The sequence below is a fragment of the Centruroides vittatus genome, unplaced genomic scaffold (assembly GCF_030686945.1).
Source record: "Centruroides vittatus isolate TY-2023 unplaced genomic scaffold, ASM3068694v2 contig_567, whole genome shotgun sequence".
NCBI lineage: Eukaryota > Metazoa > Arthropoda > Arachnida > Scorpiones > Buthidae > Centruroides > Centruroides vittatus.
The window spans coordinates 1,692-26,914 of NW_027122338.1; the positions used below are offsets into that span (position 1 = coordinate 1,692).

The 25,223-nt window shown below is 34.6% G+C and overlaps 3 protein-coding genes across 3 annotated transcripts; 1 reads left to right on the plus strand and 2 right to left on the minus strand.

Moving 5' to 3' along the window:
* The first annotated feature begins 3,085 nt into the window (after nt 1-3,085).
* On the plus strand, nt 3,086-5,721 carry LOC136979018 (carboxypeptidase N subunit 2-like). Its single transcript, XM_067274896.1, has one exon. The coding sequence runs from the start codon at nt 3,148-3,150 to the stop codon at nt 5,329-5,331; it is 2,184 nt and encodes a 727-aa protein (XP_067130997.1). The 5' UTR covers nt 3,086-3,147; the 3' UTR covers nt 5,332-5,721.
* Nucleotides 5,722-10,203: 4,482 nt separating this feature from the next.
* On the minus strand, nt 10,204-12,733 carry LOC136979021 (protein toll-like). Its single transcript, XM_067274900.1, has one exon. It carries the CDS (start codon nt 12,562-12,564, stop codon nt 10,204-10,206), a length of 2,361 nt encoding a protein of 786 aa, XP_067131001.1. The 5' UTR covers nt 12,565-12,733.
* A 3,663-nt stretch (nt 12,734-16,396) lies between these two features.
* Nucleotides 16,397-16,927, minus strand: LOC136979010 (uncharacterized). Its single transcript, XM_067274889.1, has one exon. It carries the CDS (start codon nt 16,925-16,927, stop codon nt 16,397-16,399), a length of 531 nt encoding a protein of 176 aa, XP_067130990.1.
* Nucleotides 16,928-25,223: the final 8,296 nt, after the last annotated feature.

Below are 25,223 nucleotides of genomic sequence, written 5' to 3' on the forward strand. Positions count from 1 at the left end.
TTAACTCGTATAAGCGTATTCTGTCGTCGCCGGAAGATGCATCTTACTGCACGAAGTGTGGATCAAAAGTATAAATTGAAAGAAATCTAGTAAACTAACTTTCAGTTTTGTGCCATGTTTCCCTATTCAGTCGTATGCGCATTAAATATCGCTTACGAACGAAGAGGTTTAACTTTGATGTCTCAGCTTTCTGCCGAAAGAGTAAATGTAAATTTTTTTTTATTTGAATGTAATCAAATGACCATTGTATTTCAACAGTAAAATTTTTATGTTTTGTATCGAAGATGAGATTTTTATATAATGATTTATGAATGTGTTTGACAACTGAAATTTAGAGGAACGACTAATATTTTGTGTTTTATTTACTTTTTATTTTTTAATTGTTCTCCAATCAAAAGGTGTATTGTAAACGAATGTAATGTCACTTACGTGTGTTGAAGTACTCGACAATGATTGTAACATTTTATAGTTTACTAAAAATATTTTATTATTTACGTATAATAAAATAAATATAAAATTAATTTTTCAAGCGTATTATTAAAAAGAAATATTTATAACTGCGCAAAAATATTAATATACAAAATTATAACTTTCTGGTCGAATGATTAAATACTGTATAATCAGATTGGAATTTTTATAGTAAAACCATGCTATTATTCGCCTGTCACTTGGATATCCGTGCTGTGTAAATCAACTGAAAACAGACCCTGATTTAACTACATCATGTTTTGGTATTAAAAGAATTATATAAATGATGATGTAAAAAAAGAACATAAGAACACATAGACAACTACAGTTAGTGTGATTGTTGTATTTGAGAAACGATCTTGAAAATCGGAATTAAACTTTGTTGTTATATATACATATTGAAACACTCGCTTCAAGTTTTATAGATTTTATTAGTTTAAAAATACGACTGACAAATTACAAAAAGGTTTGTAGATTACCGCGGGAAAAAGATACGTAAAATGTGCATTTCTACAGTTAGCTTTCGATTTTGTATTTAAACAAGAAGTAGTTCACAAAATTATCGTAGCTGCCTTCATCTTTCATATTTCGTGTTAAAGTACCTCGACTCGATATGTACAATTTGATGGTGGAATTAACACCGTAAGAATTTAGTGCATTAAAGATAGGCAGTTATTTATTGAAAACACAGAATTTTTGAAAATTTAAAAATATAACTTTTACTGAAAGGTAAGTGTGTTTAATTAGAATTAAACCAAACAGATTAGAAAAGCTACGGCTTAAGCAAAATCTGCTGAAAAAAAAAACTCTGTCACAATTAATTTCTGATTATTTGTCATTATATAACTTTAAGATATTTATATGACAGATAATGAGAAATGAATGTTCACAGAGTGCAGCAACATCTCAGATTAACAAATGAACTGTAAACATTTCCTTAGGAAACATTTTTAGATAAAAAAAATGTTTATTGTTTATATTTAATTTGACTTTTGTTACATTGCACATTTTCAGGAGTATCATTGAAGATGCTATTGATATTTAAATTCTTTTAGGTTGTTAGAAGGGTACAAACGGTCATTTCGAATACTCTTAATATATACAGAGAGAACGTCGAACGTACTATTTCATGTTTTTCAGTTATTAAAAGAGTTAGGGAAAAACTTCTTGTTTGAGTTACTGAACTAGGAGTTTTTTCAAAATATTAGCGAAATGTTTTATATAAAACTTAAGGTTATTGACTAAAATTTTGAAACACTGATTAAAATATAAGAATTGATTTCCTTTATTAAATTGGTGCAGAGTTTCAGTTACTTTAACCTATAACTGATTAAAAATGTAACCGTGTTTAAGTTCAATGTATCGTAAAGGCCAAAAATTCTAACAGCTTTAATACTAAAGACAATAATGAAAAGTATTACACTGATTATAAAATATAAACAGAGTCAAATTGATTTATTCATTTTATTGTAATGTAGCCAATGAAAGTGAAACTGTGTTGCTGTATCCTTAACGCCAGTCTAATAAGTCCTGATAATAGAAAATACGTACTAGTAGACGGAAATAATATTATAATAAATTAATTACATCGAGGCATATTGATTTAATACCGTGTAACTTGTGTTCGGGTGAAAAATAAAGACTGTTTTTTCTGATAAGTTTTTTTTAAATTCCAGAATCGAATCATCAGTCTAATATGTTTTAGTAATAAAAGTCGTTGTAGACAAATGACAAATTATTTATTTATTTACTTAAATGCAAACGACAGAAAAAGTAATTAATAAGGGAAAATTTAAATCTGTAAATGACCACATTTACCACAATTGCTTTCAAACTACTTAAGGTTCAGTTTTTAAGTTTATATTTCCGGATTTTCCGTTATCAAACTTCCACATCTTTCCTTTATCCTTTCGTTGGTAAAGTTAATTAATTTTAGATGCAAACTGCGTCAATTTATTTAAGTTTCTTACTCGTAGATTAATTTCTTTATTTCTGCAATATATATTATTTGCCACAGTTTCGCATTTACCTTGTACTTGTACTCGATTAAATGCTTTAAATATTACAAATTGTTAAAGTTTGATTCGTACAGAAAATCATTACAATGTCTCTTAATTATTTTTTGCCATTTTCCTTATCAAAAAAGAAAACTAAAATACCCGTTTAAGTTTGAGAAAAAATGAAAATAATCCGAACAAATAGAAAAAAATACAGTTTATATTTATTTCAAATTCAGTGATGAAATTTTTATTATAATAATTTAACTGGAGTCGGACAGAAACATTCTTTTGTGTCACAAAATACGATTGATTAACACAATACAAATACGTCTTAGAAAAAGAAGAAAAATATTTTATTTTGTAATATCAATTGCTTTAAACGAACAAATGTATAATAAAAGTGCAAACCAATTTTTTTTTTATTCGTAAAATATTAATTTAACGTCCGATATTGTCCCTTCCAATGCAACGGAAATAAGCCAGGAAATTAAAAACTTTATACGTCATATATCTGTAGGAAATCGATGTCACTGAGGTCATAATTTAACGCGTTTTGAGTCGGTCAGAAAGAAATAGTAACAGTATCAAACACGTAAGTACACGGATTGCCAGTTGTGTATTTTTTGTCGACTGTTTTTGCTGTTCTCCGTGACAAGTGAATTAAGTCTGGTCGGGAGAGATGAGGTTTGTTATCGTTTTGCAATTACTATTTCTAGTGGTGAATTCGTGTCAAGAGTTTTGGCAACATTGGGGAAATGTTTCTTGTACTTCAACGGCAGACAGCTGCTACGAATCAAAGAACTTTTCCTCTGTTGATATATTCGATCAATCCTTACGGCTGAATTGTGGCGACAAAACGATTGACTCTCGTTTGATGCGATGTTTAAACGTTAGAAATGTACAAAAGATATCATTTAGAGATTGTTTTCTGTCGGAGATTGACGTTGGAATATTCACGTTTGGACATGCAATCGAGCACGTCAACATCTGGTATGTATCAATCCTGTATGAAAGAAACTTCGAAAGCGCCTCGTTTAATAACATGACCAGTCTGCGATCTGTCGAAATACGAGGAGTGAAGACGTCGGAACTTCTAAATTTAACTTTTCGCAATGTTCCGTCGCTGACTTCATTGACAATTGAACGGTATAACTTCAGTTTATTTCCGAACAAACCTTTCCGAGAGTTAATTAATCTTTTCGAATTGTACCTCACGAATGGTAAGTTAAAAGTTTTACCCGAAGATCTATTTTATAATCTTCATAATTTGACCAAGCTGGCCTTAGATAACAATTACATCGAATCGATTCATCCACTTGTCTTCAGAAATCTCACCAAACTCGAATATTTGCATTTAGGATCTAATCGAATAAAGGATTTACCAGGTGACACGTTGAAAGGTCTTTTTAATTTAAGGACATTTTCTATTATTAAGAACCGACAATTATCAGAAATCCCATCCGGATTCTTTAAGAAACTGCACAACTTGACTGAATTTTCTGCATGGGATTGTTCTATTTATTCACTCGAAGACGATGTATTTTCTGACTTAATTAATTTGAACTACGTCGATTTAAATTCCAACAAAATTAAACATCTCCCTCCAAATCTTCTAAGAAATAATAAACTGCTGACAAAGTTTTCCTGTTCGTTTAATAGAATATCGACACTTCCGACAGGAATTTTTCATGGACTTTCTGAACTGCGATGGTTAACGTTGCGGGGAAACCGGTTAGAAAATCTTCCCGAAGATGTTTTTCAGAATTTGTCGTCATTGAAAACTCTCATTTTATCATCGAATAGCCTGACATTATTACACGAAAACGTATTCCTCCCATTGATTAATTTAACGGATCTCGATCTATCTGAGAACAATTTAACTAAACTTACTGGTAAGTGTCCTTTTGGCAGCAGCAAGCATCTCAATTATCTAAATTTATATAAGACAAATTTGACACAATGGCCGACGATAAGTTGGACGGAATACAACTTGACTAAAGTCGATTTGTCAAATAATCATTTTGAAACCGTCAACTTGCCAATTTACACTCCAAATCGCGTGCAAATTTATCTGTCTAATTGTAAAATCAGAACAATTTACATCGATGACAAAAAATATGGATTTCAAATGCCGACTTATTATTTAAGGTATAATGAAATCACTTGTAACTACGAACTGCAGCAATTCGTTTCTGCTTTAAAATCAAATATAGAAATAGCGAAAAAAATGTTTCCAGACATAGAGAACACGAAATGTTTCGGAGAAGAACGAAATTTGCTCGATAATACATCTCTCGTAGTCGTAGGAAATTATTGTCCGATGAATTGCGATTGTTTTGCAGAACAAAATCACGTGATGGTCAATTGTTCCGGAAAGGGAATCGACAGAATTCCCGAAGTTCTCGTCCCGAATGCCACGATTGTCGATTTGAGTAATAATTACATAAAGGAGTTATCTGATATCGATTGTGTGACGTGGAGATACGTCACCCATCTGCGTCTGAGTAATAATTCTTTAATTTATATTTCGGATTATATTCTTTTGCCAAACCTGAAATACCTGTGGTTGAAGGAAAACCGGTTAACCCAATTTTCATCCGGATTAATGAACCTGGTCGACGTTTCTTCAGAATTTAAAGTTTACTTATCCAGAAACAATTGGAATTGCCATTGTCACTCGCAATTTACTAAGGACTGGTTGCTTAGAAACAGGCAGAAGATTGCAGATTTCTCCGATGTTTTCTGCGCGAGAAATTCGTCGTCTTTGTCTTTCACCGAAATTGCTTCTAACGACGGATGCACAGAAATTCCAGAAATAAATTTGTCATCTTCGGTAAATGCTTCTTCTTCGAACGAATATTGATTGGATGAAGTTAGTTCTGTTTCAAAATGGAAGATCGCGGTGGCTTTTCTTACTTCGTTAATGTTAATAGGCGTGATTGTTGTTGTTTGCGTTGTTTGTTGTCGCAGAGAAGAAAAATGTCGAGAAAGAAGACGAAGTGATTTGTTACAATGTTTACGCTGGACGAATTCTACAATTACGACAATTAAAATGTATCTACGTTCATCAATTTAATCAGTACTTGCCAATAAATTGTGATTATTTTATATTTGTTTATAGAAATGGATTTTGTTTATTTCAAATATGCTGTAACAAATGTTACTTGTATATGATTTTGTGATGAATTTGGTGTAAGTATTATATAATAAAATGTGTAATGATTAGATAATAAAGCTGAAAATCAATCACAAAGTCAATACTGAAATTTAACAATAAAACAATAGTTTATATACACAAAGTAGAGAAATGAAAGTAACAATTTATAATTCAGAAAAATTATTATTAAAACTAGCAGATAACCGGAAAAAAGTAACGATCGCGGAGATTAAGATTATTACATTATCGCCAATCTTACCCGTTTTCACAGAATGCAAGAATTAGGTCCCCTGTTTCCAGCCTAATTAGAGAATTTTTGTACGGGTCTAGAAATACGTTCGATTTCCCGCAAAAACGCAAAAAACCGCATCCCCAGCTCTAAATATTGCACGTCGCTTCCTCTGAACACTTCCATCTTAACATTTTCATTGTTAAGAAATACACTTCTTTCATACCCCACGTGATATCGTGTAAATGTGATACCCTACTAAAACGCAGTTAAAAATAAAAAATTGCATCTAAAATAGTACAGTAGAAGCCGAGTTCTTTAGGATAAGCCTTAAATCTCGTTTCTCTCCCCGCGGGGAGAATTTCGAAAAATCCTTTCTTAGTGTACATTCTCGTGACGTACCCTGTGTAGCAGATTTCAACTTTCAACTCCTAACCGTTTTGGCTCGGCGATTATTATTATTATCATCAACCCATCTCGATTATATTATAAGATTCGTATTCTCTGTAACACATCGTTGATATTTCGATAACAATTAACATTTTTCTATGCAGAATTTCCGGCAATTCGTTTCGAGATTTGCTATTGATATTATCTATTTCTCTGTAATTCAGTTTACTTATTAGCTGTTTATATTATTTTATACTTTGAACAAACGAAAAATGGAAAACTGCGTTCACTTTATATTACGGTGTAAATATATATAACAGTGCAAGGTACTTTTATAAGTAATTTTAGTGGATTGTCTACAGGAAATAACATCGAAATAATTGATTATCCGGTGTTTATTATAGAACGTTTGGAAGTTTTGTTAGTTTTTGATGGCAAATGGTTTAGTTACATCGCGACTTCACTTTTGTTTTCCCATACAATTAGTGTTTAGTTACTTTCATATTAACTTTTTCGTTATTATAAAAGATCTCAATCACAGAGACTCGAGGGAAATATAGGAGTGGAAATGAAAAGAAAAAAGAGATGTTATCCATAAAAAACGTTTGTCAGAAGTTCATTGAAATAAAAGCTGTAAATTAGGTCGTAGTCGAGTGATAAGTCATTTCCGCCTGGCAAAGTCGACTTCGGCGGATAAAATGTTTATTTTCTACAAAAGAAGAAAAGCCTTTTCCACCAAGGATTCTTACATTCGACGGATTTTTTCAGGATCTCTTTCGTCGAGTCTTACCTCGCGCGACCGCTTGTCCTCCGTTAATTTCACAACTTTCGGGTATCGTCGTTACAAATACGCGACAGGAGACGAGGTGCTTTCGTTCGAAGATTTGACAACCGCCCGTTTCTTGTCGGGTGTAGGCGACTTTCGGCTTCTGCTTCGTTCAACATCTTTCGGAAGCACCCGAATGACTGGAACGGAAGTAGAAGAGGAAAATGAGGCGCTTTCCTCTCGCTTATCATCGCCCGAAGTGTGCAGCTTTCTTAAAACGTGTATATAAACCATATCGGGAAATAAGAATTTAATGTATTTATTAATTTCCATTTTGTTTTAACATTCGATTGAATTCGAACTACACGAAAATTAATAAAAAGGGAACAGTCGACGAACAGTGAAATCGTAATTTACAAAAATGTTACTTTGAATAGGTCTATGCCAGTGTTCGCGAACACGACAATTTATGACGTCATTTCCACGATAAGTATTACGTATAGTGTTTGTAATTTCCTGGTTTCTTCCCGTTCCAGGGAAGAGCAATATTATATTAAAGATAAATGAAAAAGTGTCACGAATTAAAGTCTTTTGCCATGTTAAAAGGAGTTAATCGGTCGTTTTCCTCTATAGATTTGATTCGTTAAAATTTAAAATTCATTTTGACAATAGACGGAAGTTTAACTTGCAGGTAATCGGTTATTGTTCTGTTAAACTTAAGGGAAAATGAAAATGTCTTACTTCCGTATGTAAAGAAGACCGAAAAAAGATACTTTGAAAGGCACAGAAATGATTTCCTGTATGGAGACAGTACAATCAATTGTAATATTTTGCGGTAATGGTGGTATTTCCAAATCTAATGGAACTATGAATGTGATTGATGTGGCCAAGTAGAAAATGTCATTGTAAGTCTGTAGCCGTGTAAATTGACACAAGTTGTTACTTGGCGCATTTTTTTTACATTTCAAATAGATATCAATTGTTTCTGTTTAATAATTGTACTCTTTCGTCAAGACACAAGACTATACGTCGTTTAGAAAAATCGCTATAAGTAGTACTAATTCGCAAAAATAAGAGCATTTATAAATCTGAGTGACGTTTTAAATAAAATTTATTTGTATCCACGCAATTTCATCTTTATAAGCATAAAATTAAGTCGTAAAACTGAACTGACTCTATGGGAAATCCTGTGAACTTTAACCTATCCAACCGGAAGTATGGCTTGTATCTCACCAATAATACACAAGGCTTAAGTTTAAAATTTGAGCTTTCTACACACAGTAGTTTTTTCTCTACCTGGGTTTGCAGTGTTAATTTTTTAGACGATTTTTATTATTACTAATATTTAGCCAACGGCTTTACAAAAAACTTTGACATTGTGCACACTTTCCAACAATTCCGGGAAGCGGAAAAATCGTCTTCAGAACATGGCAATTCTGACTCCTGTATGTATAATCGGTCGGTGACTTCTTTACTTAAAAAGGACTCACTACTGTGACTCTTGACCGTAAAAAATGTAAATTACTTATCGTGATCTGGTCATAGCGACGAACCTCAATTATATTTTAATATAAATCATCTAGCAAACTCCTTCTCGAAATTAACGAAAAACGGACGATAGAAACTATGTTATAGGCCTGCGATTTGAATCTCCAGGCCCAAATAAAATTCAGACAAGGAAAATATTACATTCGTTTCTCAGTGACCTGTGTTTTCGAGAACTTTTTCGCCTCTTCCAGAGAAGAACAATAACATTTTTAACGTCAACTGCTGCAAATGGCGTGCGTATGGTAAGAAGTGTTTTTAAACAATTTTCTTAATTTTTATCATAGCGACGGAAGGAATCTCCTTGTAATCGTAGTGCTCGTGACGTCATTTCCAACGTGTCTTCCATAGAAACAAACTATTTTTTATATTGCGACTGAGTACAATGTCCACTAACGTATAACAGTTTATTTGAAAGCCTTTATTTCAATGAACTTCTGACAAACGTTTTGTCCCTGCTGTTCAAAGGAAATCTGAAATAATTGTGGGCGGATAAATCTACACTAGAAAGTCTCTATGTGTTGTTTAATGCTTTTAGGCCAAGTTGTTGGATTTTCTGTCATTTTTCGTCTACTACGAAGAGCCCAACTGTCAATTTGTCACTTTGTTGTTAGACGTTGTTCCGTGACCCCTGCATTCTGGCTCTTATTAATTTTTGCGAGAAATTAAAATATCTTTGTATATTAAGATCGAGCTTTTTTGTCGTTATTTTTTATATTCGGATTGTTAGCTCTATTGGGTACCGCTTGACAATTATCCACATCAATATGTTCCTCTTGAATTTCTAAATTCACATCTATCGAGTCTATTAATTTCTTCCTAGTTTACCTCTATAAAAATACCATTTTTGCCAAATATCTATCTACGGAGTCTATTTGTTTTGTACTAGTAGCATCTATTTTCTTTTTCATTTTCATTCTTCTATTGTCCCCAATTCTCTGTGATTAAGATATTTTATCTAAACGAAAATCTCAACACGAAAGTAACTAAACACTAATTGTATGGGAAAACAGAAGTGAAGTCGCAATGTACGTAAACCATTTGTCATCAAAAACAGAACCTCTATACATCGTATAATAAACACAGAGTAATAAAATATTTCGATATAATTTCCTGTAGAAAATCCATCAAAATTACTTATAAAAGTATCTTGCACTGTTATATATATTTACAATGTAATGTAACGTAAATGCACTTTTCAATCCTTCATTTGTTTAAAGTATAAAATAGCATAAACAGCTCGAAAGTTGAACTACAAAGCGAAAAATAATAACAAATTGAAAGCAGCAAATCTGAAAACGAATTGCGGCAGATTCCCCAAAGGAAAAAATTAATTATTATCGAAATATCAACGATGTGTTACGTTTTTTACTAATTATTTTACTGAACTATAAATTGTTACTTTCATTTCTGTATTTTCTGTATATAAAGTATTACTTTATTGTCGAATTTTAGTATTGACTTTGTCATTGAATTACAGTTTTATTTAATTATTACACATTTTATAATACTTAATTAGAATTAACCACAAAAGTATATAAAAGTTAGCCACAAAAGCATATACAAATTCATAATGACGATTTATTAGCAAGTACTGATTAAATAAATGAAAATAGATATATTTGAATTGTCGTAATTACAGAATTCGTCAAGTGAAAACATTGTAATGAACCACTTCCTCTTTATTAGTCTTTGGCACTCGCTGAACATTTCCTCTTGTGCGATAAAAAATAAAGCAAACCAGAATAATTACAACTATAAACAATAGCGAAGTAAGAACAGCCACTGCGATTTTCCATACAAAAACAGAACTAACTTTCTCTGGAGACACGCATTTTGTACACGAAACATTTATGGACGACGCCAAATTATCTTCTGCAATTTCTCTGCATCGGTCATTAGAAACAATTTCCGTAAAATACAGAGAAAACGAATTTCCCGAGCAGAAAAAGTCAGGAAAATCGACAATTTTCTGTCTGTTACTAAGCAACCAGTCCTTAGTAAAAAGCGAACGGCAATGGCAATTCCAATTGTTTCTGGATAAGTAAAGTTTAAATCCCGGAGAAACGTCGACCAGATTCATTAAACCGGAAGGCAATTCGGTTAACCGGTTTCCGTCCAACCACAGGAATTTCAGGTTTGGCAAAAGAAAATAATCCGAAATATTACTTATTGAATTATTACTCAGACGCAGATGGGCGACGTTTCTCCACGTCACACAATCGACATTTGGCAACTCCTTTATGTAATTATTACTCAAATCGACAATCGTCGCATTCGAAACGAGAACGTCGGGAATTCTGTCGATTCTCTTTCCGGAACAATTGACTATCACGTGATTATGTTCTGCAAAACAATCGCAATTAGTCGGACAATAATTTTCTATGACTACGAAAGATGTATAATCCAGCAAATTTCTTTCTTCCCCGAAACATTTCGTGTTTTCTATGTTTGGAAACATTTCTTTCGCTACTTCTATATTTGATTTAAAAGCAGAAACGAATTGCTGCAGTTTCTGATCACAAGTAATTTCATTATTACTTAAATCATAAGTCGGCATTTGAAATCCGTATTTGCTGTCATCCACGTAAATTGTTCTGATTTTACACTTAGACAGATCAATTTTCACACGATTTGGTGTGTAAATTGGCAACTTCACAGTTTCAAAATGATTTTTTGAAAAATCGATTTCAGTCAAATTGTATTCTGTCCAATTTACCACCGGCCATTGCGTCAAACCTGCATTCTTTAAATCGAGAGTACGTAGATGTTTGCTGCTGCTAAAAAGACTCTTACCAATAATTGTAGTTAAATTGTTGTAAGATAGATCGAGAAGCGTTAATCTAGTCAACGGGAGAAAGATGTTTTCGTGTAAAAATGTCAGGCGATTTGTTGATAAATTGAGTTCCTCCAATGACGACAAACTCTGAAAAACATTTTTGGGAAGATTTTCTAACTGGTTTCCCCAGAAATCTAACTCTCGCAGTTCAGAAAGTCCGTCAAAAATTCCTGTTGGAAGTGTCGATATTTTATTACAGCAACACCAAAACTTTGTCAGCAGTTTGTTATTTCTGAGAAGATTCGGCGGGAGATGTTCAATTTGGTTGTAATTTAAAAAGATGGTTTTCAAATTAATTAAGTCAGAAAATACATCTTCTTCGAGTGAAGAAAAGGAACAACTCCATGCATCAAATTTAGTCAAGTTGTGCAGTTTCTTAAAGAATCCGGACGGAATTTCTGATAATTGTTGGTTAAAACTAATGTAAAATGTCCTTAAGTTAAAAAGACCTTTCAACATTTCACTGGGTAAATCCTTTATTTGATTAATTGCTAAATCCAAATATTCCAATCGGGTGAGATTTCTAAAGACAAGTGGATGAATCGATTCAATGTTATTGTGACTTAAGTCCAGTTTTGTTAAACTGTAAAGATTATAAAATAGATCTTCGGGTAAAACTTTTAACTTACCACTCGTGAGGTACAATTCTGAAAGATTAATTAACTCTCGGAAAGGTCTGTTTGGAAATAACCTGAAGTTATATCGATCAATTCTCAATGAAGTCAGCGATGGAACATTGCGAAATGTTACATTTAGAAGTTCCGACGTCTTCATGTCGAATATATAGACATATCGCAAAGAGGACATGTTATTAAACGAGGCGCTCTCGAAGCTTCTGTTATGCCGGTTTGGTTCGTAGAATATTAGGACTTGTTCGATTTCATACCCGAAAGTGAATATTCCAAAGTCAATCCCCGTCAGAAAACAATCAGTAAATGTTATCTTTTGTACATTTTTAACGTCCAAGCATCGCATCAAACGAGAGTCAATCGTTTCCTCGCCGCACTCGATGGATAAAGACTGGTTGGATATTTGAACGGAGGAAAAGTTCTTTGATTCGTAGCAGCTGTTTTCTGATGACGGACAAGAAACATTTTTCCAATGTTGCCAAAATTGTTGACAAGAATTTACCACTAAAAATAGGAATTGCAAAAAGATAACCCACCTCATCTCGTCCAATGAGTCTTGTAATTACATCGACAGACGAATCTCAGAAGTAAGATCGTTAGAAAAGAATCAACAATAAAACACAATTCCGAACACCTAATATTCGATATCTCAACTGTCGCTACGTCGGCAACACGATAAATTATAACGTCAGTTACATTCAATCGTCACTTCCTACAGAAATATGACGTATACAGTTTTTAATCTGCTCGTTTATTTCTGTTGCAGTGAAAGGAACAATATCGGATAAACGTTAAATGAATGTTTTACGAATAAACAATTTGTTTTGCCCATTTATTACAAGTGAGTTGTTCGTTTACAAAAGTTGATATTGTAAATTATTATATTACTTATTTTCTTTCTTTAAGACGTGTGCGAATGGCGTTAATCAACTGTGTTTCGTGACACAAAAGAACGTTTCTGTCCGACTCAGGTTAAATTATTATAACAAAAATTTTATTAGTGAATATGAAATAAACATAAATTGTATTCGTTTTATATTTGCCAGACAAAGGAAATAGTACTTAAAAAGGAAATGTAAAATTTAATAATTTAAACCGTCAGGAAAACAAGTTACGTAAGTGTCGTTTCGGCGACACCGGACTTTGACATCGTCGATCAAAAGGAATAAAAGGGATCACAAAATTTTAGAATAAAAGAAACTTTAGAAAGGAAACATTTAATAGTTAAGACGCAATAAAGTAAGACGAAGCGAGAATGTATTAAATGGGATAGCAACAAAGCCCGATGATAGTGTGAAAATCAGAATTTAGGGGTCGGTATTTTAGGGAATTGTTTGTAAAATTCATGTTTATAATTGAAATAATATTTTATATTTTATTGTTGACACTTCAACAAACTTTGTGCTTTTTTTCAACGGAAGCGCAACACGGAACTTCCTTTGAAGGGGAAGATGTAACAAACTTTCACTTCCCAAATCTTTTGTGTATATTCTCTATAATTTGTAAAGAGAGATATATAGAAACGTAAGGCATTACGTTTATAAGGTGTTCATACCAAATGGAAAGTAAAGTCAACTTGAAGACTTCTTCGACCGAGAAGGGAAGAGAAATTCCGGTTCGACGGAAATCAACTTCCTTTTGTGGGGTCTTATCACCCCTCTCATCACCGACTCAACTGACGATTTTACTCCTCAAGATTGCCCCCGTGCATTCTTTTCACGTGGGAGAAATCCATATGTTTGATTGCACATTGACAAAGAATATTAGCGAAGTTAGCGCCAAAATCGAGGAGTTAGCCACAAGTACCTCGGAGGAAGAGTAGGTATCAACAGGCTTCTCCGCGAGTCGGCCAAAATCGAGGAGACGCCTTGAGAATACCTTGAGATCGCCTAAAGTTCGCCAGGAGTTAGTGTTCTGTCTCTATATAGAGGAGCCACAAAGAAGGCACCACCCGAGGCGACAGTATAACGAAGGCGTGGAGAAGGCTCTCCGTAGATAGAAGAATCCAATAGAATCTGGAATATATTCGAGGAATTGTATCTTACGAGTCAGCTCCCATATCGAGGTGAATAGTCAAGTCCACAACGAATTACGGACATTCAGAACTCTATATTTAGAAGACATCGATACCCGAAGACTACAAGAATACTTCTGAGGTTGTATGTCTTGTTAGATATTGGTAACTCTCTCCACTCACGACTTAGACATAGTTGTAACACAGAATTGACCTCCATACGCCAGTTACGCATAGAAGTTACAAAGAATAGCCATTGATTTAGGCGTAGTATATTTGGTTTGAATTATGTTATTTGCATATATACCCTATTGTAATCGATTAATTAATCGATCTGTTGTATAACTTTTTGTATCAATTGTTTAATTCGATTTAATAAATTTATTCGTTTATTGTTATATGCACGACTCATCCTTTCGGTGCACTCCCGTTCGACGTTCGCTCGACCCACTCGATCATACGCGAGGAAATTAAAAGCGTGTTTGGCCGCTATATCGACTAACTGGTGTTAGGAATCCCGACGTTAGGAGTAAGATAATCTCGCAATTACCGGACTCCGCAACTGTCATCCCATAATATAAGTCCCTCCAAAACACTCGTTATTCCAATTTGGAAGCCAACCTTTAGACGACCGAAGGTTACATTTAACAACTAACTGCCGATTAAGTGGTAGAAAGTACTTTCCCAACTTCGTACTCCCGGCTGACCTCACAATAGTCGAGAGGACGGTGTCGAATGAACCATCCCCGCAGATCTTTATCGCCACCTAATCTGGTCTCAATTCTCACCTACAGACAGGTAAGAGACCAACATTTTTCTGTCTCCTAAAATCACCACCCACATACTCGTGATCTTAGACCATCTCGACGAAAGGGAATAAAACTTCCCACCCTAATCGGCCAACTTACGTATTTGTCCGATTGGAAGTTTCCTCATTTTAATCATATTATGGCAAAATATAAAATATTTCTCGCGATTATTGATTATTTTTTCTCAAACTTAATAGAAAATAAAAATGTCCTGTCTTCGTACGTAAAGAAGACAGCAAAAAATAATTAAAAGGCACAGAAATTATTTCCTGCGTGGACGAAACTCTAACCACTTGTAATATTTAAAGCTTTAAGTAATAAGAATAAATTTATCTTTCCAGGAAGAAACTTAAATTAAATCAGGCAGTTTGCATCCGAAAATGATTACCTTTAAACAAGAACTTAGAAAGGAAGTATTTTCAATTTATATAAAGCGAAATCAGGAGAAATAAACTTTAAAAATAAAAGTCAAATACTTTAAATCGTGCGGAAACGATTATAGTAATTACGGTCGTTTGCAGCTTGTATTTATTAATTAGTTTTTTGCGTTTAATTACTTCATTAATCTCTCGCATTGACATTAACACGTACAATCAGTTCGAAAAGTTTAGGATAATTTAAATCCATCGCCCAACCCGTTAACCTTAAGTGGCAAGAACTGGGTAAAATAAATAACTATGATAAAGGTAAACAACGAGGTATTTAGCCTGGTCTTTATCCTTTATCTTCGTGTGAAAATATGAATTTCAAACTAAAGTGTTAAATAGTCACAATTTCCTTCCATGTGGGATTGATTTTCAAAACGTTTAGAACAATATGAAATAAATTGATACGTATTGACTAATTGTAGGTAACAACGCTTGAAATTTAGTGCAATTATGGGACTTTTATCACGGGTAGCGTTGTGTTACCAGGTTCATTCGACTGGACTGGACTTGGAAAATCGTGATTTTTAACGGGAGTGTGTGGCGATATCTTCCGGTATTTCCTTATTGCATAATGAAAGATCATTCGCGAGATGACGATGCGATCTTTCAACAAGATGCAGTTTAAAGTTACGCGTGCAAAAATGCCAAAGAATGGATTACATCTTAAAATATAAAATCCTCGGATTGACCCGGAAACACCGAACTGGACTCCGTTTGGAAAAGAGTGACGACGAGAATCTAACCCAGGTAATAAAATAGATTTAAAAATAAAAATGTACAAAAATTGAGTCCGAAATTAAACGAGTACAAGGAAAATCATTTATTGAGAGTACGTTAAAAAAACAAGTTATAGCCTATATTTTGACCTGGTGACAATACCGGCGGCAATTTTTTAATATATTTCTAATAATTTTTCAATTTAAAATATATGCTCTGTACCTCAAATTAGCAGTTGCTTGGTTTCGTACATCACTCTTTTCATTTAACAATAAAGTCGTGCCGGTCATCTGTTTAACTCCACAAGCAACAATAGGAAGCAACAATAATCACGCCTGTTTACACGAGCGAAGTAAGAACAGCCACTGCTATTTTCCATCCTGAAACAGAACTAACTTCATCCAATCAATCTTCGTTCCAATAAAAATCATTTACCGAAGATGCCAAATTATCTTCTGGAACTTGTTCGCATTGATCATTAGAAACAATTTCGGTGAAAGACACAGAAGACGAATTTCTTCCGCAATAAACATAAGAGAAATCTGCAATCTTCTGTCTGTTTCTAAGCAACCAGTCCTTGGTAAAAAGCGAATGACAATGGCAATTCCAATTGTTTCTGGATAAGTAAATCTTAAATCCCGGAGAAACGTCGACCAGGTTCATTAAACCGGAAGGTAATTGGGTTAACCGGTTTCCGTCCAACCACAGGAATTTCAGGTTTGGCAAAAGAAAATAATCCGAAATATTAATTATTGAATTATTACTCAGACGCAGATAGGTGACGTTTCTCCACGTCACACAATCGACATTTGACAACTGCTTTATATAATTATTACTCAAATCGACAATCGTCGCATTCGGACGAGAACGTCGGGAGTTCTGTCGATTCCTTTTCCGGAACAATTGACCGTCACGTGATTTTCTTGCGCGGAACATTCGCAATTCATCGGACAATAATTTCCTATGACTACGAGAGATGTATTATCGAGCAAGTTTCTTTCCTTGCCGAAATATTTCGTGTATTCCATATTTGGAAACATTTCCTTTGCTAATTTTATATTTAAGGTATGCAGTTAAGGTAAACGATAAAGTTTTCCCTCGTAATGCTTTCTCGAAGAGGATGGAAATGCAAGGTGGATCGTGACATCGTTTCGATGCTTCAATAATGTCTCGAACTGTAAAAGAATCGTGAATAAATCTTATATATTTTGGCAGTTTATGTTCTCTTTCCAGGTCGTTCTATTGGAAACTTGGTGTTGAGGTAAATCCGCTATCGAGGGGTTTCACGGTTATTAACGAAGCCGGTTATGGCGAGATTAATAGAGAACATTATATAGGAGGTTGGATGTTAAGTAAATTGTTAATTTATGGAGTTTTAACACACAATAGGTTTTATTTGGTGATTGAAATTACTTAGGTAATAATTCGTATATAAGACCTGTTATTTGGGAAGATATTTGGATGGAGATTGTTACGCTCGTTTAAAGTTAGAATTTTCATATTCTAATGGGCCATTTTAACGCACGTACTGGAATTCATCCACAGGATTGGGTCCTGGAAATTTTTGGGTCGGTTGGATTGGTGTTGGTTATAGAGAACTAGGAGCCCGGGACGCCCCTTAGTGGGCGTTCATTACAAATTTCATGATAATTAAAAATCATTATTTAGTGTTATTAAACATTCTATAAATACTTTAAAATAGTTTAATTTGTTTATTTACCTTCGCTGGTAACATTCGCTAGGGCGCCCCTAGTGGGTGTTAATTTAAATAATAATTTATATTGTTAATTTAAATGCTTGAAATATGATACACGATAGGGGCGCCTCTAGTGCCCGTTTTTGGCATACCGTTACGCGGACGGACGGTCGGACGGGCACGCGTTCAATGGGTTATATATATTGATATTAAAATATTAGCTTAACTATTTCACTTATCGTTTTATCGTAGCGGTTCAAATCTATCCGGTTTTTCGTTATTCGCCCCCTAGTGAACATTACAGGCATTCCGTGACAGTAATAAATTCCTATTACAAATATACTGAATTATTTATATTGTTATATTGACCAAATAATAATGTATTGGCCAAATAAATAATAATAATTTATATTGTTAATTTAAATAATAATTAAAATTGTTAATTGAATTTGAATGTTTGAAATATGACACACGATAGGGGCGCCTCTAGTGTCGGTTATCAAACGGTTACGGGACGGACGGACGGAAGGAAGGACGGACACCTGTTGAATGGGTTATATATATAGATATCGCAGGATCTGATAGCAAATGTGCAAAGTTAATCCATTTTAGGTTTCTGTGAGAATTTTGGCTAACTGATTATGAATGGTAAAGATTCATTTGTCTGTAAAGGTTGTTATTTTTATGTGAGTTATTCGTGTAGTTCAGTTATTGATTTGGCTCTAATTAGATTCGGGTAACATTCTAGGAGGGGGAAAGGGGAGGTTAACCCCCCCCCCAAACGATAGACCCCCCTGTGCGATCAAAAAATGTCTAATGAACCACACCCCTACAGGCGACCCCCACGAGATATAGCCCCCCAAAATCGGGCCGCGCGAGATCGCGGCGCGCGTCGCCCTGCTAACTCGCGTCGCTCAGCGCGCGGGTCTCCCTGCTAACTCGCGTCGCTCAGCGCGCGCGTCGCTCAGCGAACGTGATAGCGATATGAAGCACACGCGACAAAACGTACGTCATTTCCGGTCACGTGACTCCGCAAAATGGAAAATATAAAATCGTTTATATATAGTATAAATAATTTTTAGTCACGTGACTCCACAAAATGGAAAATATAAAATTGTTTATATGTTTATATATAGTATAAATAATTTTTATGTAATAATTTAATAAATAGTAAAAATAAATAATTAATTCTGCTAAAATTTATTATTATTACTTTTAGATGCTGACGTGCTGTTGCAACTTGGGTATTGCAACTTGTAATAACAGCTATCGTAAGGGTCGAGTTATAAACTCCGTAACGTAACCGTATCCGTATTCGTAAATGTTTGTTACAAAGCGATGCTCACGCTAGACTCATCGTGAGCATGCGCAAAATCATCGGTTGTTATTGCCAGATCTAACACTATAATTATTTATTCATTTTATTATTTTTCTATTTTTTTTATAATCAAAGTAATTCTTATCTTAAAATTTTATATTATTCAGAAGCAGCATTGTCGGGCAAAAGTTACGTTTAAATTAATCTGTCAAAGTTTCGTCGGTTGCTTCCGACACAACTTCCGATTGTATATCGACTCATTCGACTGACGGCGACCTAGCGCATGCGCAGTTGGTCAATTCTTCATATTCCTACCATAAAAGTTTGATCGATCCAAACTTTTCTTACGGAATACGGTACGGCCATACGGATTCGATACGGTGTTTATAACCACGATATACGGATACGGTTACGTTACGGAGTTTATAACTCGACCCTAAACAGCTATTGTCATCTATGCTAGTAATGAAAACTTTCACTACCGACAGTAAATTAAAGAAAGAATTGTTTATTAAAAAGAAATCGAATAAAACTGATAAGAAAACTTTTACATGTAAATAAACAGGATTAATCAAAAGAATATGTTAAATGTCGTAAAACTTTACAAGATCTTCATTTTAAATTAATATATGAAAATTGTATTTTAAAAATTGTAATAATAGAATATTTAAAAAAGTGTGTAGGCCTACCTGATTTTAAAAATTTGTTTATTTTTGGTTTTAAAAAGAAAAAAAAAGTGGTTTGACGATGTAAATTAAATTAATTTACTTGTAAATTCTACGTAGGTGATTTATATATTAAAATTAATCTTTTAGGAAACTATTGTTGTTATAATATCATAAAATAGATAAAATCGATTTCATTTACAAAGTAGAACCAGACATAAAGAAAGATGCGTATTAATTCATTTTACGATATATACAATTATTAGTGTGTTAGATAAAATGTATAGATTAAGTTTATTACTGAGCGCTCATCGCCACATGTGATTTTGTTTGAGGGAACTAATCGTGCGTTCATTAGGGAGGGAACATTCGTGCGTTCGATTGCGGGTACGAAGGGGTTAAATTGATATTTTATATTGATCGAAAATTACTGGTGGAATATACACATAGGTAAATTCGAACTATCTGTACAAATTTTCTCTCTCTTGCCAAAGCAAGTCATTTGTACGCAAATTAAGAGACTCATTCATAATTTTTTTCGTTTTGTTTGTATTCTTTGATCTATGTATAGTCCTATTGACATTTGTTATCGCGAAATAATTTTGGGAGCTTTTTGCAACATGAAAGTTTTATTTTAGATAGACAAAAAATGTGTGCAATGCAAGAACGAAGGCAAGTTAGTGAAAAATAGACAAAAATGTTATTTTCCGTGTACAATTTGCATTAAATTTTATGCTTACCCTACCTTACACATCCTTTTGGACGGTCGGATGGCCGAGCGATCAAGGGGAGTATTTTTTTTATTCCTCCGCGCGAGCGGCACCCGTTTAAAAATTCCTGCCGAAGTGAGCGCTGTCAGACAGCAAAAACAGCCGCTTGTAGCAGTAGTTTACGGTGGAAAGCAACATGGCGTCCTCCATGGCTCAAACAGTTTCGTTTCGGGGTCCATTATGTGGTTTTATGAATGAAAATTTAGAAGTTATGAAAGCGCAAGTTAGTACACGCAGTGATGTATCTTCTCGAATTTTTTTGAATGGTGCCCGGCATTCTAATTTTTTTTGTGGCTACTTTGAATGCTCTGTCTGCAAGATAATCCATTTCATGGTTAAGGTTTACAATTGAGACTCTTGGTCTTTAAAAACGCATATTTTAAAATCGTAGATTTTTCTATTAGGATACTATCGACAGTACCGGCGCCGACATCTTTCTTTCATTCACGTCATTTCTAAATGCCTACAAACAGCAGCGCACTCCTGTAGTAGTGGAGACGCGAGCGACTGCTATTAATTAACGAACGAACCCAAGGTGGCAGCCTACCGCTTTGGGGACCCGGGATCGAGTCGAAAAATCTCCATGAATTTTTCGGGAGGTGGTCTGTCTGGATATGTCAGGCCCCATCCTCACCAACCCGGTCTCTCCATTGTGGGCCTGGCTAAATACATAATGGGCTAAGGCCATTATTAGCTCACAAATGACTCCTTGACAAGAGAGAAAATTTATACAGCTACACGGAATGTTCATATCCCGCGTTTCTTTATGCAGCGCTCGAGAAGCGCTTTACAGCGAACACACTGAAACTGGTTTCTAATTGGCCAACATTGCTCATGATGTCATTTCGCTGCACTCTCGCTGCATAAAGAAACGCGGCCTATATAACAAACACTGAAAAGAAAAATATATAGTTTGGTTATTTTTGCCTACCATTGTCACTTTAATCGCGATACTCAGAAGGTACGAAATTGCACAATCTGATTGGTCAAGTAGACACCAATTGGAAATATCTTTTAAAAAATTTAAGATATATTTTTTCCTAATGTTCACTGTGACCGGGATGACGTAGTATAGTCCTCCCGATTCGATGGCGCGGCCCGATTTTGGGGGGGCTATATCTCATGAGGGGTCGCCCGTAGGTGTGAGTTCATTAGACATTTTTTGATCGCACAGGGGGTCTATCGTTTGGGGGTTAAACCCCCCTTTCCCCTCTCCTAGAATTTTCTATCAGGCCGAGTTTAAACTGTAATTTGGAAGAAATTTACTAAGATAGCAGCGAAGCCGAGATCGGTAGGTTCCACGTCGTTTTAGAAGGGTGATTGCAGTCTAGTGGTAAATCGAAAATGTAACGAATTCAGGGCTATTCAGAGTTGATTTTTTGGTCCGGTTAGTAATCGATATTTTTGTCGATTGGAATAAGAAATGTAGAGGTTTGATAAATTTTCTTGGGTTGATCCGGAATGTAGAACGAGTATTTTAAGTTGGAATGCGACGAGACGGGTAACATTTGGAGATGAAATTGCGGCAGCTAATTTTGTTACGGAAAGGAATGTCTCTGGTAATTTATACAGAGCGAAGAACAAATTATATCTTCAAAAATTGAATAAAGATTTAACTTCTGGAGACGGTGTGCGATTTTGGAAGTGCGTTAATTTATTTCTTCGGGCCGGGCGCGTGAACCTGCCAAATCTGGATTGGATAGAACATTTCGTGAAAGTATTTGGCTCGGAATGTTATAAGCCAGATCTTTTGTTATATAATTTGTGTTATAATTGGCAAGATAATGTTTTGAATGTCGAGGTTGTCTTTTTAGTAGCAGGGTCAACTGTGTCATCAAAGAAAGACGGAACTGCTCCAGGTAGGCATTTCTGTAGAATTTTCGAACAATTTTCCTACACTATTTAATTTTTTATCTTCTTTACTTAATAACATTTACAAATCGGGAGGCATTCTAACAGATTGACGCGTAAGTAAAATTATTCCAATACATAAGAAAGGTTGTAGGAATCGTCCAGCGATATTTCCTTATTACCCACAATTTCTAAGATATTCCCTAAGATTCTGTATAGGAGATTAGTTACGTGGCTGGATAATTATGGGTTTTTTTTTTAATTTTCAGATTGGTTTTCGCTCTGGATTCTTAATCTTGGACAATATTTTTGTATCGTACACTTGTATTTTAAGGAGAAAACGTGAAAAACTTCTTGCCTTTTTCGTAGGTTTACAATAGGCATTTGATTCTCCGGACAGAGGTATTTTACGGCAACAGTTATGGGAATTGGTCTAAGTTACAGATGTGTCAATTGGCTAATCCAATTATATACTAATTCGAAAACTTGTACTATTAGACAGAGATGTGTATTAAGATCAATTCCGTTTGATTTCTATAATAACGCATTTGTTAAGGAATTAAGTCTTTAGAAGCACCGGGACGTGATCCGGAAGGTTAAGATTCTTACTTACGCGGACGATTTGGTAATGTTGGCAGATTCTCCAATAAGATTACAAAAACGATTAATTTTAGTGTAGACGCCGCGCATAAATTATGTCTTAGTATTAATGTTAACAAATCTAAGGTCACGGGGTTCGTGCTAAAAATAAAAGTGGTACTGACTCCTGTTTGTATAATCGGTCGGTGATTTCTTCACTTAAAAAGGACTGACTACTGTGACTCTTGACCGTAAAAAAAAAAAAAATTACTTATCGTGATCTGGTCATAGCGACGAACCTCAATTATATTTTACCATAAATCATCTAGCAAACTCCGTTCTCGATATTAACGAAGGACAGACGATAGAAACTATGTTTATATAGGCCTGCTATTTGGACGGCCGGATGGCCGAGCGGTCAAGGTGGCAGCCTACCGCTTTGGGGAACCCGGGATCGAATCCGAACGAGTCGAATAATCCCGAGGTTCTATCGTCCGTCCTTCGTTAATTTCGAGACGGAGTTTGCTAGATGATTTATATTAAAATATAATTGAGGTTCGTCGCTATGACCAGATCACGATAAGTAATTTTTTTTTTTTTTACGGTCAAGAGTCACAGTAGTCAGTCCTTTTTAAGTGAAGAAATCACCGACCGATTATACAAACAGGAGTCAGAATTGCCATGTTTTGAAGACGATTACTCCGCTTTCCGAACGTTTAAACTAATTTTAAATTTTTCGTTCGCAAGGTAATTGTTTTCTTGGAAAGTGTGCACAATGTCAAAGTTTTTTGTAAAGCCGTTGGCTAAATATTAGTAATAATAAAAATCGTCTAAAAAATTAACACTGCAAACCCAGGTAGAGAAAAAACTACTGTGTGTAGAAAGCTCAAATTTTAAACTTAAGCCTTGTGTATTATTGGTGAGATACAAGCCATACTTCCGGTTGGATAGGTTAAAGTTCACAGGATTTCCCATAGAGTCAGTTCAGTTTTACGACTTAATTTTATGCTTATAAAGATGAAATTGCGTGGATACAAATAAATTTTATTTAAAACGTCACTCAGATTCATAAAAGCTCTTATTTTTGCGAATTAGTACTACTTATAGCGATTTTTCTAAACGACGTATAGTCTTGTGTCTTGACGAAAGAGTACAATTATTAAACAGAAACAATTGATATCTATTTGAAATGTAAAAAAAATGCGCCAAGTAACAACTTGTGTCAATTTACACGGCTACAGACTTACAATGACATTTTCTACTTGGCCACATCAATCACATTCATAGTTCCATTAGATTTGGAAATACCACCATTACCGCAAAATATTACAATTGATTGTACTGTCTCCATACAGGAAATCATTTCTGTGCCTTTCAAAGTATCTTTTTTCGGTCTTCTTTACATACGGAAGTAAGACATTTTCATTTTCCCTTAAGTTTAACAGAACAATAACCGATTACCTGCAAGTTAAACTTCCGTCTATTGTCAAAATGAATTTTAAATTTAAACGAATCAAATCTATAGAGGAAAACGACCGATTAACTCCTTTTAACATGGCAAAAGACTTTAATTCGTGACACTTTTTCATTTATCTTTAATATAATATTGCTCTTCCCTGGAACGGGAAGAAACCAGGAAATTACAAACACTATACGTAATACTTATCGTGGAAATGACGTCATAAATTGTCGTGTTCGCGAACACTGGCATAGACCTATTCAAAGTAACATTTTTGTAAATTACGATTTCACTGTTCGTCGACTGTTCCCTTTTTATTAATTTTCGTGTAGTTCGAATTCAATCGAATGTTAAAACAAAATGGAAATTAATAAATACATTAAATTCTTATTTCCCGATATGGTTTATATACACGTTTTAAGAAAGCTGCACACTTCGGGCGATGATAAGCGAGAGGAAAGCGCCTCATCTTCCTCTTCTACTTCCGTTCCAGTCATTCGGGTGCTTCCGAAAGATGTTGAACGAAGCAGAAGGCGGAAGTCGCCTACACCCGACAAGAAACGGGCGGTTGTCAAATCTTCGAACGAAAGCACCTCGTCTCCTGTCGCGTATTTGTAACGACGATACCCGGAAGTTGTGAAATTAACGGAGGACAAGCGGTCGCGCGAGGTAAGACTCGACGAAAGAGATCCTGAAAAAATCCGTCGAATGTAAGAATCCTTGGTGGAAAAGGCTTTTCTTCTTTTGTAGAAAATAAACATTTTATCCGCCGAAGTCGACTTTGCCAGGCGGAAATGACTTATCACCCGACTACGACCTAATTTACAGCTTTTATTTCAATGAACTTCTGACTAACGTTTTTTTACCAATAACATCTCTTTTTTCTTTTCATTT